The sequence below is a fragment of the Pezoporus wallicus genome, unplaced genomic scaffold (assembly GCF_028554395.1).
Source record: "Pezoporus wallicus isolate ANWC-B61680 ecotype Strahan unplaced genomic scaffold, APGP_CSIRO_Pwel_v1 contig_6520, whole genome shotgun sequence".
NCBI lineage: Eukaryota > Metazoa > Chordata > Aves > Psittaciformes > Psittacidae > Pezoporus > Pezoporus wallicus.
This window is the reverse complement of record NW_026636887.1, coordinates 1,997,016-2,017,957: the sequence shown is the minus strand read 5'-3', so window position 1 is coordinate 2,017,957 and position 20,942 is coordinate 1,997,016. Positions and strand designations below refer to the sequence as shown.

General features: G+C 36.4%; 1 protein-coding gene across 1 annotated transcript in view; it reads right to left on the bottom strand.

Moving 5' to 3' along the window:
- ITGBL1 (integrin subunit beta like 1) overlaps positions 1-20,942 on the bottom strand; it is a 134,973-nt gene that overhangs the window by 41,008 nt on the left and 73,023 nt on the right. The window contains exon 7 of the mRNA XM_057402106.1: positions 19,061-19,207. Within this exon, the coding sequence (XP_057258089.1) occupies positions 19,061-19,207 (147 nt within the window). The remainder of the gene's footprint in view (positions 1-19,060; positions 19,208-20,942) is intronic.

The following is a 20,942-nucleotide window of genomic DNA, read 5'->3' as shown; positions in this document are numbered from 1 at the left end:
GGGGAAAAAGAAAGGAAAAATAGTAATAAATATTAAAAAAGAAAAAAAAAAGCCGCCCAAAACCCACAAAAAAAAACAACAAAAACCCAAAACAAAAGACCAAAAAACCACCAAAAAGAAAAAAATAATCACTCCTTGCCTTCTTTTATTCTCAAAATATTCTTCCTCTCAAAGAAAATCAATCAACGATCAGAAAGATCAGCACCTTCAGATGAAGAACAAAAATTTAAGAGGGGTAGGCAGTTCTCACTGACTCCTAAGAAATAAAATACAGCCATAAATATGGGCAGTGTTATGAATGCAGCCATGAATATGCAATCTTCTGTATGATTTTGAATATACTGATGCTATGGGTTGAATTGTAAATGTCATTGCCATTGATGCATTTGCACTTTGCATTTGTGAAATGAAGATAAGCTGAAAGGCTGCTAGGAAATAGCACTTAAAAAATTAAATAATCCTAGAGCTGGCATTTTATTTTGATTTTTTCCCTGTTCTTTACAGTATCCCAAAGTCCTCTTCAAAGCAGCTGATAGACGCTTTCAAACTATGAATAAAATGACCAGGTAAATAACTGTGATAAAAATTTTCATCCAGATCATATCTGGCCTAATTACTAGAACTGATGCCCAATAAAGGCAGGGAAGTAGGTTTTACTCAGTATTTCAGACTAAAAGTTCAAAATATTCTTTGATGCTGTTTTTAAGTATCTGATTATGTATTTCTTACTGGGGAATATCAGGTTTCACAATAAATTGTATTTTTTGTTGAACCCCAGAGCAGAGAAAGCGACATCATAATTGATAACACAGAGGACAAGATAACAATTAAAATCTCAGCTAACACTGAGAAGGCAATGTTCCCTTTTGTCTCCCATATGCCATTACTCATTGTCAACAGAACAGAATGGTCCCTCCTAAAACAAGAAACCTCTTCAGACAAGAGCCATCACTTGTTGCCGCATAGGCATACAGTACTTACAGAAATGCTGCTGCCAGCTCCTGATTGAAGACCAGAGGCACCAAGAGAATACAGATGACCACAGATTAATTGAAACTAAGCCAGACATAGCTGGTGACAAAATGCAGCACCTAAATTCAAATATGAGTTTGGTTTGTTAAACACACAGACACAGAATCATTAGCTTGGTGTTATGTGTCTCCTCTCACACAAATAGTGCCATTTAACAGACCCACCATGCAGTATTTTATGCTTCCTTAACACTAATGTGGTGTCTTTGAAGGCAAACACTGAGAGGTCTGAGCTATCTCAGACTGAAGCAAGAGGTTACCTTGAAGCGACCTGCAAAACTACAAAACTGTCTTGTGATTTAGTTCTCTGTAAGAAGTGTAAAATTTGTGTAGTATACTCTGCTACAGGTCTAATTAGAAACACTATAACATAGGGCCTTTTGGAATGGAGAATGGGTCCCACTCGTCACATCATTACCATCCAGAATATCATCTCAACCTTTTGGTGTTTTATTAATGAAGTAGATGGTGCTGGGGAAAAAAAAAAAGAAGAGAAAAAGAAAGTTTTTAAGTCTCAATTCTTCAACTTTTTCTCTGTTAGTATGTCATTGCTTGATCTTAAGAGGTTTGTTGTTACCTGTGAAAACAGTATAACTATCTTAGCCTATCCTTTGATGCTTTTTTCTAGAATAGAGTTTTACTAAATTCTGCTGTCATAGGTTAAAATAGAAAAGCTGAACAAAGAGAACATATACCTTCAAGTACTGTTTCTTATAATATTATAAAGTAGTAAAAAGAGGTGCAAGAATTGAAAAGAATCTTCCTTGCTACTATTTTTTTCATGATTGTGTAAGTTTATAGAAATTTATATGTTTATTATTAGTATAGCTAAAGGTAAAGTATTGGCAGTTTGTGCTTCTACCTCCCTGGATCATTCGGATCAGGTATTAGTAGTCACTATCCACCCTTAGTACACAACTGCCAACACCACCATCACCCAAAATTTCAGGTAAGGATCCAGAGGCTTGATTTCTTCTTGACTAAGAATAACTACCACTAGAAAAATGAATTAGTTTAGCAGCTTACATATAGATGAATATAGTAGTATGAATGAAGCTTATTTTTCCTGAAATTGAGATTTGATGACCATGAACTTCTGATTCTGTGGGAGCAGGGAACCAGCTTTCCTCTTTCCAAGCGGACTACCCGAGAACTCATTCTTGTCTATTTTTCTTGCAGGATTGAGACAGTATCAATAAACTCTTTAGTACTTATATTGCAAATGATTATAGTAATAAAGGTGTTTAATCATCAGAATGCCAACAGAGGAAGCGTTGTGTTCACCTTCCAAATCAGGGTCATTAGGCCTTTCTTGAAGATATGGCTTTGTTCTTAAATTAAATAGAAACTATTGACCCCAGTACATGTCTGTATGGAATCTAAACATCTGAACGGTGCATTATCTTTTCAAAGCTAAATTCAGTGGGCAAAATGGATCCAACCTGGAGAAAATTAATTTAATTATAATAATACTACTAGTTAATTGATAATAAATATTTAATAAATGATACTAGTAATTAGATATGTAATCACTAATTTGGGTACGGGGAAACAAAAAGGTAAACATTAAAACTATATTGCTTCTAGCCCTTTCCCATGTTCAGCTTCACTCCTGCACTCCTGATTCCTCCCCTCTGCTGCCAGCAACATGAGGGGATGGGGAACTGAAATTTCTAGTCAGTCCATAACAGCTCCTCTCTGCCACTCCTTCCTCCTCATGCTTATCTCCTGCTTCAGTGTGGACTCTCCATGGGCTGCAATGGATGTCTGCTCTGCCATGGAGCACCTCCTTTCTCTGACCTCAGTGCTTGTAGCGCTGCTTCTCACTCTTTTTAGTGCTTCACTACGGAGATGAATGTAGATATTCAGACACAGCAGGAACACTTCACCTTGCCATGAAGTTTTCTGTGTTCAGCCCCCAATGAAGGAGTTAAAAGTTTGAAAGGAGTTTTTGAAAACTGTGTGATTTACATGGTACATTGACTATGTGATTTTTTTGTCATTGATGATAGTACCTTACACCAAAACACTTCTGCCATTATTAGGCAAATCTTATACAAATGTATCATTATTATGGCAATTTGGCAAGAACTCCTTGAAGAAATGTAGGTTGAATTATTTCTCCATGAGCATTTATTTCATCAAAACAAAAAGAACCCCCTGAAGGCATCCTACCGGTAAAATTATATAGAACTCACTCAGCAGAACTCAAGTGCATTACCAAGCTGAAATTTCAGTCTTAAAAGTCTTCTGCACAAGGCACAAGTTATTTGGGATTCTGACAAAGGGGTTTAGAAACTGTAACATGTTCTCTGTAAAATATACAGAATGCATTGCTTTTAGCATTGCACAACCCTTACTGACAAAGTAACTCCATGTAAAGATTGTAAATCAGGTCCCTGACTGGCTTATTTACTTACCTCCGGAAGAAGACTGAATAATTATGCCAGTCTCCTGAGCTAAGCTTTGCCCTAAGTTTAAAAGAAAGAAGTGCCTTGCAATTAGAGTGCAAGTCTTTAACTTCCGAACTTGAGACTCACTTTCTGTGAGTGCCTGTGCAACACTCAGCTGTTCACAGATATGAACTCTTATCTTGCACAAGCAAGCTAAAAGAAAATTAAAAGAAAATTTTAAATTTGAATATTCAAAAATTATCATCCACCTTAACTATGGCTAAATGGTCCATCATTTAAAATGTAGGTATGTTAATCCCCAGAGAAAACTTGCTATTATGAAAGGTGGAATAGCCTTTTTCTATCTCCTAAGAGAAAGCTGTCAAAAAGTCCCCTCTGTCTGTGAGGAGAAATATTTCCTTCTTACAAGTTTTTAAGCAGAACAAATCATAATCACACTCCATTATCTAAAGGATCTATTGCTCCACAATCTTTTTAAATGAATCTAGACAAAATTATGTCACCTTGCTGGCTCACTTCAGTCAACATACAAACTGAAGAGTGTAACACTAAGCTACATGGACAAGATGGAATAAAACCTGAAAATACCACAATATCAAATTTGTGATGAGTCATTCCCATCGAGAAAGAACCACATTTACCACCTCAGAAAGAGCTCTTCAGAAACACAGCTATACGTATCATGTGACAAAATGACAGTCAATATACAATTCTATACCAATAAGCGCCTTTTATAAGGTTATTTAGTCTGAGTTATCATTTACACCTAAACCAGACTCATATTTAATTTAGTTATTACTTCCACTGGCTATGCTCACATGTCTAATTTGCATTGCAACTAAGTCTAGCTGACCCAAACCCATCATTGTTTTATAACTGCGATAAAGAAATGAATCTTAAGAATTTACAAGTTAAACATAGGAGCAAGAAAAACTGCTGAATGGGAGAATGAACTCTAGTAGATCACTTCTTTATTTCTTCTTGTTTATTTCATTCTAAGTATCTGCTTATTAGATCATCCTTGAAAGTTTGTCATCTGAGAAATTATCCATCTGATTTCAATAGAAACTGATACAACTTGCAAATTTACAGATGTGCAAGCTTCCTACCCAAAAGACTGATGGTCTCTTCAAGATACTTATAAGCCTCACTATGCCCAACACTGGGAATAAAAGGTTTTCTCTGAAATTCCTGTGACCTACTGTTAATATATTCACTGAGATGACCCAAGAATGGAACTGCAATTATTATGTGAAGTTTGGCATGCTTGATAATTCCACAAGTGACAGATTCTTGCCCACCTTGCTTTGATTTAGACACAACTCATCATTATGCACATTTCAGATCTCAAGAAAATGTGTATTAATGTTAATGAATGCATTTATATTAATACTCATAATACCCTTCCTTCCGTCTCTTCTGAGCTCTTTTTTTTTTTCCTGTCTTTTCCTTGATTGCCACTGCCACTAAAGAACTGTTAAGGCTTAAGAAATTATAAAGCCATATTTACACTTATGATTTACCTCTATTTATCCTACCTTTTTTTTTCTCTGTTAATTACTTATATGCGTATAAAGCAAGCATTGGATGTTTATTATTCAATTATTCTTCATCTGTATCCTCACAAAAAATAGACAAATACATTTTTGACCACAACATCACTGTGGTATCTCCAGTCAAAAATCAGTCACCTATGACTAATGCATGTAAGGTGCCAATAACTGAATTCAATACATCATACATGAGACCAAGAAGCCTCTGTGTTGATTATGTCTTGCAAATATCTCTATTAGATGATAATGGTGCATCACATTCAAATTGCTAATGGATCAGTAGCAAAGGTCACAGAAAGGTATCTAGAAATATCTTTGAATCCGTGATATGAACTAAAAAGATAGACAATATAAAATAAATTTCAGGCTGCTCATACTAACTACCCAATTTTTTCTACATCCAGGAGAGTGAAAAAGATCAGCATCTTTCTTGGTTATGGCAATATCTTTCAAGTCTTACAACATACTGAAACTAATAAAACGGAACTATTACTCATTTGGGTAAAAGCCCAAAAAATTAAACTAAAGGTAAAAATTTGAATTAATTGATCCAGGATTTATAACATTTGATGACAGATCAAGTTAGTTATCATTTCAATAATGATAAAACAGGTTAGTAGCCTGTGCTTTTTGATGAAGGCATGGATTAACTAAATCAAACTTACTAATCACAACAAAGATTAAAGTTCACCTCTAGTTTAACATATACGAAGCAAAGAGAATTCCAGTATGCCATTAAATTTATAAAAACGTAAGTTTGCATATGGTTGTGATGTTTCTGATTTCTATTAATTCCTTTTACTTTCAGAGTCCACTTAAAGCTTATATGAGACTTTAAAGGGTAAGAGATACTTTGAGCTACTCTTCAAGTATGCTTTAGTGTGTGTTCCGCATAAAAATCTGAACCTCTATGCAGAGAAGTGTAAATACCTTACTCCTTAAGCTATATAAAATTAATGCAGTTCCTTACGTGGTGAGGTAGTATTTGGGACAAATTCATTTGGCAGCACCTTCCCTAAGGAAGCAGTGCTCATGAAAGACATTTCCAATGAAGACTGTGTAAATGGAATAACCTCTGGGTAACACAGCATTATTGATGACCTGACTATTCCTTCCATGGATATTTTGTCCATAATCATAAACATAATTAAAATACTTTTGTTCTTTCCTGGCTCTCAACTTGGTTCTGTAACAACAGGATCATGATAGGAATTACCACTGCAACCAGGTCACTAATAGTCCTCAGAATAACACATTTTTTTCCACACAGCAAAAATGTGCAGTAAAGTAAAATTCTATTTTGTTTCTTCAATGCTACAAGGCATAAGCTTATGTAGGTCAGTTGACCTACTGAGACAGAGGATCTTCCAACCTCAGTTTGACACTTTTGTACACTATTAAGGGCTTAAAATCACTGTCATTCAAAGGCTAGGTTTAGAAACAAAGCTATTGCTGATATGAATTTATTACTTAAGTAGATATATAGTCAGCATCAACAGTTGCATCTGGAAGTGCTCTACATTTGGTAGTACCTCCTCTATTTGCCCAGAATTTGAGAGGCTGCTCAAACTCAGCTCAAGCTCACACCTGGGTAAATGGCAGTTGTACAGGCACGAACTGATGCACTAAGGTCACATGTGATAGCAAATTGAACCCCCAGCATGTGACATTAGACTTCTAGCACACACACCCTCAGGGGGGCTCCTACTTTCTGGCTGGTGTCTGTGAAATAAACATTCAACACATTCAAAAGCCACAGGGATCAATATCTGGCTTATGCAGTGGAATAGACAATACATTTTCAAAGGCAATAGATCTTGAAATATCTTTTACACTTCAGTTTCATATTTATCATTACACAGATCATGGATTCCAATATGACTATTGCGCTAAAAATCTTGTTAGCTTCCAGCTGTCTTATTTCAGTATCCATCAAAACAGGTGAAAAAAAACTCTGTTGCCAGCATACATCTCCTTCTTAACTAGTGGTCTTTGGAGTAAGCATTCAAAAATGTAAATAAACAAATAAATAAAACTGTTAGTGAGCTATAAATTACACCTGGACTCAGGTTGCTGGGTTATTCCCCCAGCTCTGCCACAGGTAAGTACAGATCTACTACAGAAAAAATAGTTGTGTCTATAGTCTGTAGGTTTTGCAGACAATAAGCAATAGGGCAGAACAAATATATCTTAAGGAAGTTTTCTTGAACGAAAGTGGCAATATTAAACTCTAAGCCCTCCATTAAATATTGTTTTATCTTTCAAAAAAGAAAAATCCTTTCCTCTTCATCACCCCAAATAAAAGTAAAAATTACTAAATCAGTTGAATTGCATCATTAAATGAATCTGAAATTACTTTCATTTTTAAAAAGGTAATATTGCTTTCTTGAATTGAAGTAAGGAATTTCGTTAAACGTTTCAAAATAGAATGCATGCATGATCCCCATGAATACTCTGAAAAACAAATGCCTATACCTTTCCCTCCCTGCTGCCCCCCCCCCAAAAAAAAAACAGACAAATTGTTATTTAGTTAATATAAAGAATGCCATCTACTGGCAATAACATGAAGTAGAACTGTTTGCAAGTTGTTAGGTGTGGTAAAGTTGCCACCTTCACACACTGCAAATGAGTAAAGGTCATTGAGGAAATCTCTAAATTTGAAACAAGGTGCTATGTTCCAGGTTTCTCTTCAATGTCTATTCTTAATCATTGCCTTATGTTTGGAAACACATCCCTAGCAGGAAATAAGGGGCTGGGTTCATGACCCAGTTAGAAGGAATTTTTTTGTCTGTGTATGTTCTACAGCCTTGCAAGCATGCACAACACTGCCACAGTTACAAAATGGGCACCTTTCACAATGAGAAGGCATATATAGCAAGCAAATACTGAAAATTAACCCCAAACACACAGTTCCAGAGTTGGTCTGCACAAAGGAGGCAGAAGATGCATGAAAAGATTCACGAGTAAACTGGTAGAGAAAGGGACCCCACTAGACAGGTCCATCTTCAGTTTCTTGTCATACTTTCCAAAACATTCCGAAAACATTCATTGTTACAGTGGTGTTACTTTGAAACAGATATTTTGGCAACAATTGATTTATAATAAATAAGTAAAGTAGCTAGTAATAATTTTAATTAAAAAAAACAGGAAGGATGTACATATTTCACTTCATAAAAAATTAGGAACAGCATGTCTTCAGATACTTGGTCTTTAAAACCATGACTATGACACATGAGAAAAAACAAACGAAACCCAACCAAACAAAAACCCCAAAGTTTCAAATAAAACCATTAATGTTTAGTATCTCATTTGTCTGCCCTTCTCTGCCACCATGTCTCAGAGGGATTAGATTCAGCACGTATTAATATTTTTAAGACAGCAGTTTCTTAGATCTAGTATTTTACTACCTTTCTGAAAAACCTCTGTAATTGTATGATAGTTGTGTTGTTTAGATTTACCCACCACTAAGCTTTCAATTTTAGAACTGGAGAGCTGAAATCCCAGAAAATCTCACAAAAATTATAATTTAATCAGAAGTACTTATTGGGGGGGGGGGGGGGGGAGGGGGAGGTAAGTTGTGGTTTATTTGCTTTCTGAAGTGCGATTTAGATGACAAACTAAAAAGCCAACAGACAAAGACAAATACCAGCCTCCAAGCGTGCCACAAAATAATTTTTCTAACACACAGAACTGACAAAGCTGCCTGCTGAAAGTGTTTTGAGCACTGGACAAATGAAGACTGCAAGGAAAGGGCGGAACATTTGAACTCATGGGCCTATTACTTAGAAAAATTGTAGCAATTCGTGTGAAAGAAATGCATTAATGGTACTCAGGAAACAAAAATGACATAATGCAAATTCTAGCTCCTCTTTGTGAAACACTATCTCAGAAAGAGACGTGCAACTTCTGGTACAAAGATTTTTTTTTGTTGAAAGAAGACTTTGTTAGGAGTTTCTCAGTACGAAGACTGGCTTTCAGCCTGACTTTTCTTGACTTTGATCTGTCATTGAACTTAACTTTACACCAGTTTCCTCCAAACAAATTGCAGAAAACAACTTTAACTTTGAGTTATTTCCCAAGGTCTTATAACAATATTTAGCCTTATATCCAACAAAGATATCAGAAAGTGTTTAGGCTTTTAGCTGCTAACTACACTTCCCACTTTCCATCAGTAACTGCAAAAATTCTCAGAAAGAGATCAGAAGTGCATATACTTCCCCCCAGTCTCACTTCTCCCTAGGTTCCTTGCTTCCAGTTAAAATATTTAGTCCAGTTTGTACTCTGTTCTTAGTGCATGAGTCTCTCTGGAACCACTTAAAAGCAAGGAAACAATTCCACAGCTCTCTCACTCTCTCTCTAATGAAGCTTATACTCTCATTTCAGTTTCCTATGCAAAGAAATGATGCAACTGTTTATACAAGCACAGGGAACAAAATACTTTAAAAGCACTGTCCACATAAAAAATAATGCTGAGCTTTATCAGTAAGAGTTTGACAGACATTTTAAACCCTAAAGAACTAATTTTCTATAAAATATCTTTTTAAAGACATTCTTAAAAGCAACCCATAATATTTCCTTTTTAGTTTTCTTGGGAGAAAAATATTCAAATGTTATATGTTTTTGCAAGATACTGGCTTTTCCTTATAAATCATATAATTGATCACTGTGCACCTTCACACCAAATAAGCAACCTCAGAAAGTAGTATAGTAAAAATTCAGTGTAAATATCAAGATTGAGATGATTTAAATTCTGCTTTTGCTGAATGTATTGATTTCTTGAAGTTACTTTGGAAAAAGAATACAGATCTTTGTTCCTGGTAGAAAAGCCTACATACTTTGTAAATGAGATTCACTGAATTACTTAATAAATTACTTTGATAATATTCTGACTCTTACAAATACTTCATCTCTAATGTATTAGCATTTCATCCAGTAGGGAAACAGCACTTTAGAATTTAAGTAAAGCAGAACAAAACTGTTGATATAAACATGCAAGCTTATTTTTGCTTATCAGAAAAATAACATTTGCTTAGCTTTTTAATAGCTTTACCATTACAGGATTTTAAGTTTTTAATCTTTGTACCTATATGCTTCAAATACATTGTACTAATACTCAGGTATGTGGGAATGGAATAACTCATTCTGCACCATAAGCATGACATGGCAACATACTTGAAGAGAAAAAGAATGAACTCCTCAAACAGGAAACGCTGAGACAGATAAGCAAGTAAGCATTGATTAGGCTAGAATCTGGTCAGGTCTAAATTCAGTTAAAAATAATAATAAAAAAATAAAAATGTAAGGCATCATTTTTGTAGCGTGGAAAGTCAGATTTCTAAACCGATGCTATGAAGTCAAGGCATCCTTACCAAAAAGCTGCTGTCTTCAAGAAGGAAAACACAAGCTACTGTCTTTGAGAAGACACAGAGCAGGTAACAGCTTCAGAGCAGACAACGGGTCCTTGGCAAGGTGTGCTGAAAACTTGTTTCTTTCATCTTTTCCTGTGGACTACATATATAGCACACCAACCACAGCGCAGAAAGGTCAATCTTCGTTACTATAACAACAGTACAGTATTTGATAGATCTCTTTAACTAGTCAATTAAATGGGATTGGGATTGTTCCCTGGCACTGAGGCCAGTTGGCACTGAACTGGCACCTGTACTACCAAGCTGTCTTTCACGAAGATGGCTTCAATCAGACTGCCTACAGGGACCAGTCACTAACCCATGCTAATTCCTGAACAACAGGCAGGAATTGTTTGGAAAAGATACTAGCTGGCATAGGGCAAAAGTGGGCCAGTGGCTGTTCTAACAATGTGACATCACAAGCTAGCAAACTGCAGTGCCTGGGAATAATCCATAGCACTATTTAATTTACTAGTCTAGGTGTCACTTCTAAGACAGCTCAAAACACCAAGATATTCAGAAAAAGTACTCATATCTACTTATCAACAGCAGAGGTTCTTTGTTCCAGCTCATGCAGGCTTCTATGCATTTTATTTGTACTCTAGTAAAACATTACAGATGGGGTAATTTCATAAACCGGTGGAATTCATGGAACCCAAATGCAGGCAAACACAGGTTATCCTGATGGTCATTCTCTCTAAAGACAGTAGGGAAAAGTACGAATGATAAAAATTCACTTTACAGTTAACACAGAAAGGTAGAAGAAATGGTCAAATTGCCTTCAGTTTAGAGGTGCTTTCATTCCACTGAAAAGACAGGCAGAACCATCTCTCTTTTTTCTATTTTGATGCTTAGATAAATCCAAGAGATGAAAATCACTCAGAATGTTCTACTGTGTTTACAATAGCTAGCGTATATTTAACAGCTTGACTTTAGTTCCCCCCTCCCCCCCGTAGGCAGCTGTACAGGTAAATAAAAATGCTCTCTTGTGCATACACCAGTCATTTCTGCATTTCAAAATAACTCATGCAATAATGTTCCAACATACAAATATTATATACATTTATTACATTATCATTTATTACATATGTTTATGAGGATGAACAGAAATTTTGGACAATAGAGGCCTCCATTTCACTTTTTGCTGCAATGTACAAATTCATGACTTTATATCAGGTATTTGTTCCAGTCAACAAATTATGACATCTAATCAGCTCTCACACATAAACATATACAGACACCTCAATTGCTTCTTTTTTCCCAGCAGAGATTCTTTCGGCATGTCTCCTCTTACTGTGATGAAACTACTAATACTTGACATATAAAAGTTATGAGAGAAGGTGCTCAAAGATACTTTCATTTTAGATAGCTTCTATCTGTCCAGAAATGTAAAATGAACCTGTATCTATCTCTTGTGCTGTATGCATTGCATAAACATTCCTTCATACGACTACCCTTGCACATTTCAATTAATATTTTTTCAGCAGTGTGAATCATTCCCATATCTCTGCAAGTACTTAATACATTGGTAAGTCCTTACTTCAGGTCAGACATCACTTTTGAAGTGAACCAAAATGCAAAGACAACTTGGAGCAGCAAAAATCTAATCTACTTTTTAAATTATTAATAATTTTAACTTGTTATATCTTCTCTGACTTGAACAAATAGCTTATGTTCTACCTCTATGATTTTTTTGGTATATCAAAACAGCAAGTATATTTAATATTAATGTTAGGAATCCTTCAGCAGAAACTAATAAAATTTTACCTTAAACCTCCAACTATGAGGCTTTAGTGCTTAAGTGTATGCAGTTTCTTCATCTAGCATTGACAATAATATATTCCCTTTCTAGACTCTACCAGCATATACCATCTATCAAAAGTGTTGATGTGTGGAGGGTGTATATGCAGCTCACTATCTGATCAAACGAAAGAGACAGACTAGACAAAAGATTCAGAGGAAGTCGAGCACAAATGAGTGTCAGTCCATTCTTTGATTAGGTAATGGCAATTATGATAATTACAGCAATCCACTGCAGAGTAATGTTCCCAAATTGCCAGCCTGCTGCAAAGCGTAGCACTTGAAAGTATCCACTTACACAGAGATTTGCTTGAACTTTTTGAATACTAACCATGTTCTTTCAGTTGTAAACAGCATAAGCTGATCACTTAAGACTGTGAACTGTTTCATCTTATCATGAATTCTTCTAATATATATGCACCATCTATAGATACACATCCCACCAGAACGTAAAGAGAACAGACATTGGAAGTTTAACACAAATTCACACACAACACTACAGTATAACTTATTTCTCACATACTCTTTTCCTGGTTAACAATTTCAGTGCTGAGACTTTTACATTATACAGACATAAGGTACATACCTTAAGAATATATTTTTCAGTTTCCCTTCTATATTATGTTCCCTGCTCTGCTAAACAAGAAGCCAAGCTCAAACAATTTGAAAAAACAAGGGTGCCTGAAAAAAAGGCCAACTGTGTCAGTAGATCACTGAATACTGACATTTAGAGAACAGCAAGACAGAATCCCACCAATTGAAAATGGGAAGATACAGGCTCAGAACAATTAAGCAAGACTGGGATACAAAGCAGACTATGTACAGAAGATAACTAGCTGCCAGAGAAAAGGCAGTCCTGGACTTCAAGTTCTTTCAGAAATACCTTTCACAGATGAAAGAGGTCTTCTTTGTTTGCTTGAAGAAGAATTACAATTAAAGGAACAAGAATAAATAAAACCACATCACATACAAAAGGAAACGTGAGCTGTTCAGAGATAGTAGCATTTCAGAAGCACCAACTGAGAGAATAAGAGGGATCTTTCATGTGGTTAATGCTTACATCCATCAGAAAAACAGGTTCCTCCCTGAGCTGTGAAATTAGTAAATCTTATTTTTTACATACCAGTACCCTACCCAGTCTTATCCGTCAGATTAACCCTACTTGAACCACGCCTCCAAATACACTCCAATAGGCATACGGCTTATTAGAAACAGAACCACACAAACTGGCTGGATAGTAGCCTAGGGCAGATTTGGCTACTGAGTACAAAAAATTCCTTACTTCATTTTATCTCTTTTCACCCGAATGGCTTGGCAACTACATTTGTCAGCTCCTTCAGGGCCCTGGGATGTATCTCCTCAGGTCTCATGGACTTACATATGTTAAGGTTCACCAAATCCTGCCTGGAGGATCAAGACTTGAGAGGTAAGGCACAGACCTACATCACTTGCATTGAGCTATCCTGATCTTCCAGCAGATCTCAAGGTGACTGAAATTGCCTGTGATTAGCAAACAAGGCCTCTAATCTTGGGGCTTTCTTCAGCTATCTAAAGAAGGCTTCATTTACATCCTTTCTTGCTCAGGTGGTCCCACTGTGAAGAAAGTGGGAAACTTCAGAACATTAACAAATTCCATTATAGAAATTTCTGTGAACTACTTCACTCTTACAGTATCACCTGCATCTCAGAAACAGCCAACTTCTAATACACCTTGCTTCTACCAACAGATTAAAAAAGCACTTATGCAGAAATAAAGTACTTCCTGAACCATTTATTTATTACTGAGTTATAAGCATTACAAATATGGGTTCAAGACAGAAATGAAATATTTTCTTTATATACAGTCCTTCTTTGCTTCTTCTGTCCCTACTTGCTGTCTCCTCAAAAAGATATAGTAACAGGCAGGATTACTGTGAGGATATACAAACAGCCAGGAGTGCTGTAGGTTGGTCATTGATAAATAAATAAATAACCTTCTCTACACAAAAATACTGAACCATTGAGCTCCTGAACACTTACTGATTAGTAATGATCATGATGATTATAATAATAATATCAATATGCATTTTAAAAAATCAGAAATGGAAAAAGGTGACCTATTCTCAACAGTTCTAAACTGCCTTTCCTAATATCAGTAGATAAAGAACTGGCTTTGGTGGATAAAGAACTGGCTGGATGCTCACACGCAAAAAGTTGTGGTCAGCAGCTCAATGTCCAGTTGGAAAACAGTAACGAGTGGTGTCCCTCAGGGATCAGTGTTGGGACAAGTCTTGTTCAACATCTTTGTCAGTGACATGGACAGTGGGATTGAGTGCGCCCTCAGCAAGTTTGCCAATGACAATGCCAATTTTATGAAGTTCAACCAAGCCAAGTGCAAGGTCCTACACCTGGGTCAGGGCAATCCCAGGCACAGCTACAGGTTGGGCAGAGAAGAGATTCAGAGCAGCCCTGCGGAGAAGGACTTGGGGGTGTTGGTCGAGGAGAAAATGAACATGAGCCGGCTTCAGTGTGCGCTTGCAGCCCAAAAACCAGCCATATACCAGGCTGCATCAAAAGGAGCGTGACCAGCAGGTCGAAGGAGGTGATCCTGCCCCTCTATTCTGCTCTCATGAGTATTGTGTGCAGTTATGGTATCCTCAACATAAAAAGGACATGGGACTGTTGGAACAAGTCCAGAGGAGGGCCATGAGGATGATCAGGGGACTGGAGCACCTCCCGTAGAAAGACAGGCTGAGGAAGTTGGGGCTGTTCAGGCTGGAGAAGAGAAGGCTGCATGGAGACCTCATAGCAGCCTTCCAGTATCTGAAGGGGGCCTATAGGGATGCTGGGGAGGGACTCTTCATTAGGGACTGTAGTGACAGGACAAGGGGTAACGGGTTAAAACTTAAACAGGGGAAGTTTAAATTGGGTGTAAGGAGGAAGTTCTTTACTGTAAGGGTGGTGAGGCACTGGAATGGGTTGCCCAGAGAAGATGTGAGTGCTTCATCGCTGGCGGTGTTCAAGGCCAGGCTGGACAGAGCCTTGGGTGGCATGGTTAACTGTGAGATGTCCCTGCCCATGGCAGGAGGTTGGAACTAGATGATCTTAAGGTCCTTTCCAACCCTAACTATTCTATGATTCTGTGATTCTATGATTCTAAAAGGCAGCTTCCAGAGAATCATGCTTCAATTAGCAGAGAGAGGGAGGCTCATGCAGAGCCTGAATCAGAGCAGCAGCTTAAATCAGTGATTTAAAGTCCTGATAGACAAGTCTAGCAGGATTGTGATACAACTGTTTATCTATATTTTTCCTTTTGCCTTCAACAGACTACAACTGGAGTTCAGAGTGCCAGTCCAGCTTATAAGGGTATATCAAATTGTATAACAAATATTGTTATGCCAGCTCATTTGGCATTAAAGTGCTAGTACAGTTAGGGTGCCTCTCTGCTTGAAGTGCACAGATGTATAACAGAGCTCAGTCTCAAAGTTGATGAGGTGAAATCTAGAGATGTGATGCATGACTTGCATTTATGTTCTGTTCTTGTTACACCAGCTAATAACATTACTTGCTGCCAGGCTGTCTCCTATAACACTAATTAAGACCTCCTTCAGAATGCAAGGGTCATGCAAAATGAATGAAAACAGCAGGCCAAATTCAGAGATTATGTACATTAGAGTAATTTACACTTCAATTAAACAGTGCAATTTGCATCATTAGAGGCTGTAATAAAGAGCTGGTAGCAGGGATAGTAACCTAGATTTTAACTTAGGATTGTTTACACTTTTCCGTTCTAACCCTATCCTGTCATATATCAAGTATAGTGAATTATTCAAATGGCAACTTCTACTATCATCTTCCTTTACTACGTCAACAAGCGCAGACTTTGGAGACAATGCTTTTCTATAGGTACCTGATAGAAATAGGAACAGGTTTTGGTCGATTTGTTTTGGAAATGTAATAGAGGGGGACCCCAAAGTCCTTCATCAATAACTGCACTTAGAACAAAAGAACCAGAAATTTGGGGAAATAAAGCTACTGTAAATAAGGCTCCAGTGGTAATAGCACAGAACTAGCTCTCATGACTTGGCACATGCCACCAGCCGCGCTTCTGCCATTTCACAGATAAAGAAACAGTTTCATTCTCACCATACAACAAATAAATAAAAGCAATCTTAGAAAAGAGATTAAAATGGTAAAAGACACCACCAACAATATTTGTTATTTTTCTGTCTTTAGATAACTGCCATGGATGTCTGCCTTCACTAAAGGTAAGTGATGAGAACAAGATTATTTAGACAAAACACTCTCCTCTGTTCTCAAAACCTACTCTTTTTATTTTCAATTCTCTTCCTGAAGGCTTTTCTATTATAACTATTTTGAAATCTGCTTCTTGCCCTAAGGGGAAACTCAAGTGTGTGGTGGACATTTTAAAGTGAAAAGGGGTTTTTCTTGTTCCTTAATCCTGACAACAATATGTTATCTCTTTATTTCTTACTATAAGGATTTTTTTGTGTGTGTCTTTTCCTTTCGCTCTGGCACTGGTCCTTTTTGTACAGAGTGTTTTCTTAAAAGGACAAACTTTCACTGTAAAAGTATTATATCTAAAGTGAAAAGTCATGCAGCAAGTAAAAAAACAAACACCACTCTCAGGAATAAAAGGGTAAAAGGGATTATTCACTTTAGATGAATGAAGCTGGCGAGAATCTCTCTCCTCATCCTTAACATGCTTTCGTAGGGAAAGTAATTTTTAGAGAGTACCTAATGATAGGACTAGGAGAAAAATGTTACAAGGAGGTTACCAAAACACTAATGTTCAAATGGAAAGAGTTCCACTTTGATTTCCTTTGGAACTTTCCCTTTCTTGTCACAGTATCCTCCCTATGGATTTCAGTTATGCTGCTTTTACAAGTCTGTGGCCTTTCCCTCTCCAGAAGACTTAAAACAGGTGTCATTTGATTGGATTATTTAGTTGGTTGGTTTGGGGTTTTTTGGGGGGTTTGGGGGGGTGGGTTGGGTTTTTTTGGTGTTTGGCATTTTTGGGGGTGTTTTTTAATTTATTTATTTGTTTGTATCATGGAATGCAGAGTCTCTTGATCCTTTATTACAGCATCAGTCTATCATACCGTTTCCTAGATTCACATCCATGGATTTGGAATGCCATTTGCATTCCTTATGCAACTTGGTGATTTCTTGTTTGGAAGTCAAAGGAAGTTTAGTGAAAGCCACTATCAAATATTTCTTTTATTCCAATAGATATTGCTTGCGCTTTATTTTAAAATGTTGATCAACAGATCATCCAGTCAAATTAATACACCTGAAAGGGACTTATTTCACTGTTAATATATCAGCTGGAGAGCACTGCCAGCATTAACACTCAGGTAGGGTTTTTTGGGTTTGGAGTGGTTTCAGTTTTTTGGGGTTTGTTTTTTTTTTTTTTTCAGGAAAAATATTTCACACTATATTAATAAAACTTTCAAAATTTGAAATATAAATGGAACATTATTTTCCATAACTTAAGACTCTATTTTAACTCAGATTAAACTCGTTGTTATGTATATAATTCTTTTCTCTGCCATTTGACTCTCATAGTGCACAATGCAATTAAATCATAGAATTAACTCCAAATGTTCAACATACACAACTCCTAATGAAGCAGGTGAGAGAAGAGATATTTAGCATCCAATAAGAACAGGAAAAGACTGAGCTAGCATTTAAAAAAATATAAATAAATCAATCAAATGTTAACACTCTTTTCTTTTAGTTTTAATCCTTGTGATCACGAACAATAAAATGCAGTTAATTCCTTACAGATGCCCATGCTTCACCTAACTTGTAGACAAAAATTTATTTGAGAATTTTTAGCAAGAGAGATGCAATTCACTGCAAAACTGTAGCTTAATGAAGAAAAGAGCAAGCAACAAACTGTTAATACATAATTCTTTAAAGATGCAGATAATGCTGCGCTAACTTATGAGCTGCTACCCATTTACGTGGGGAGAAAAATACAGTTATAGAGTGCTGACTTGGGTGGACAACCTACAGTTTTTGACTACATTAGAAAGCATTGTTGAAAGAAGAAATTGCAACTGAAATTACATTTCAGGTCAGATGCAACAATTCAAGAATAACTTTAGACCTTTCCCAGCAAATACCTAAGTGGACAAAATTCAGAACTTCAATTACCAGTTCTAGCAAAAGTCTGTCTCTTATTTACTTTTCTCTCTCTTTTCTGCAGAAAACCACATTTCACACAGTGACAGATTAAAATTGGCAGGTTCTTTTCCTTCTGAGAAAAGTTTCATTTCACTTGCAATGTGTATTTCAACTGTATGTATATTTTTGTACTCAAAGCTTTTGAAAAGGCTACACAGTGTCACAAAGAAGTGCTTTCAAATGAAAAGCCAGTGGCTAACAAGCGTACTGCACTGAAGAACAACTGCATTATAGAAGTCAGTCCTGCACTCAGTGGGGCAGGTTCTTAGGCGGTGTAAATCCAAACAGCTCTCCCACATTGGTGCCACAACATTTTACACAGGCTGAAAATCTCATGCTGGCTTTGTCAAAGAATGCATAGAATAGGTTCATATTTTTAATGTAGTAAAGACTTAACTGCAGTAAACTTCAAAGCACCCTTGTAAATCTCCAAACCAAATGTTGAGATATGTAAAACAAAATACAAAGTAGTGGATGACAGGAAAAATAGGTGACCTTTGTATTCTTCTCCTCCCTTCCCATAAGGTACACAGGTGTGATTTATGCACAGTAAGCCAAGAAAGTTCACATTTTTCAGTACTAGTAATGTTGGACATCTGTAAAAAATTTTTTAATGGAAGTACATTTCAAGGGCATGAAAATTCTTCCAGAAATGTGCTTACCTCTTCCAGAGCAAGGTAAATTAGAATTTCCTTGGCATTTTTTAGCACTCTCCTCAGGTGACAATGGACAAGAATGTGGATGTTCACACTTTTTCCCAGTCCATCCTTCTTTACAGTCACACCTTCCACAATTACACTGTCCATGACCTTTACAGTGAATGCAGTTAAAGATTAGCCTCCATACTGATGATAAGTATTAAAACCTCATGATTAGATGAACTTTCTCAAAGCTGTGATAATATTAAATAATCAGACTGGCAAAAATACAACCAAATGAGTATATCTACTTTTCTCTGAAAATATCACTGGTCTACCATTCTATTTGACCCATATTTCCTTTAATTTTATTTTTTTATTATTTTTTGTGTGTTAAGGGCTTCTTTGCCTTTGGCACACACTCCTCGTGAAAAGGTGGAAAATTTACAAATACACATTCACCATTGTCTGGAAAACTTAGGCCAGCATAAGGCAATATTTCATTAACATTTATATTCTTTTTCTACTACAGTTGCAGCATACTCTCTAAGTAATATATCAATATAATCTTTAACCTATTTGTAATCAATGTGATCCACTACAGACAAACAAAGTTGCACCAGTTCCAAGTCTGAAACCAATGCCTTCTACTAAATAGTGATGTGCAAATAATAAAATACTGGACATAATCAGTTCTTATTTCAGTAGGGCAGTGGTTTTGGTATCTCTTTAGCTAACTTGACTCCCCCTGACCATGTCTGAACATAGCAATATAAATGCAACTTTCATTGTACAAGTTGAGGTAAGGAAAAGCAACTGATCTCCAAGGAAACTTTTCTGGACAGTTTCTTTAAAAAAAAAAAAAGCAACAGCCAAGAATTAGGGGTGAACCCCTTCTGAGAACTTAACCTGGAAAGCCATCCAAACAAGCTATTTCCTCCATACGAATGCTAACATATCCAGACCAAGAAAAACCAAGCCCCTTTCCCTTCATCATGAGCCTAATGCTCTTTTGCTTCCATGTGTAGCTCCTTACAGGTAAACATACTTATGAGAGGATGATGTTCTTTCATAAAATATTTTCTTTGCTAAAGCCACAGCAAAGGAGATAATGAGATGTATGAATGTAGGAATTTTTTTAAGGAAGCCTTTTTTCTTCCTATGGCAAGTCATGAAAGATATTCTCCTTTTAAAGGAAGAGAATCACTTTAATGTTGCAAACACCTCTTAAAGAAAATAATTCAGTAACATACTGAACTGCACTTCAGATGTTAAAAGAAGGCATCCAGTTCCTAATATGATGTACTGCAAATTGACAGTCACCCCAAGCCATATGAAGTTTCTGGAGGGAGCTGCTGTTGCTTGATGTTAAATCCTCACATCAGGGCTGTCAATTCCTGTCATTTGTAGTTTATGGAGTAAACATAGTATTTCATTCATTTGCAATAAAGTCTTTACATGTAAACACGATTTCCTATCATTTCAATCTGCTAATCAGGGCAATGTGGTTTCTAGTTTTATGTATTGGCTAGGCAGAAAAAGACAGAAAAAGTTTTATATCACCTCTATTTGATGTATTATCTATTTGTTTTGTAAACAGACACTGTTCACACTACTTAATATGAATATGGATTTTCTGCATGCTTTATTTCAGGAATGCATTCTTGGTTGGCCATTTAAGCTTAAATTAGGCTTTTTTGAAATGTAATGGAAATGGAATTGATAAGAATAAGAATACTTTTTCTTCTGATTAGGTAGAAAAACTAAGCTATACTTCATGAGTTTTAGTTACTTAAAGCAAACCATATGAGTGCCTTCTTTTGTATCTCTCATAAGGTTTGCTCATGGCTGTGTAATAAAGAGTATTGTACCAATCCTTAATCCAATGTGAAATGACAATATCTTT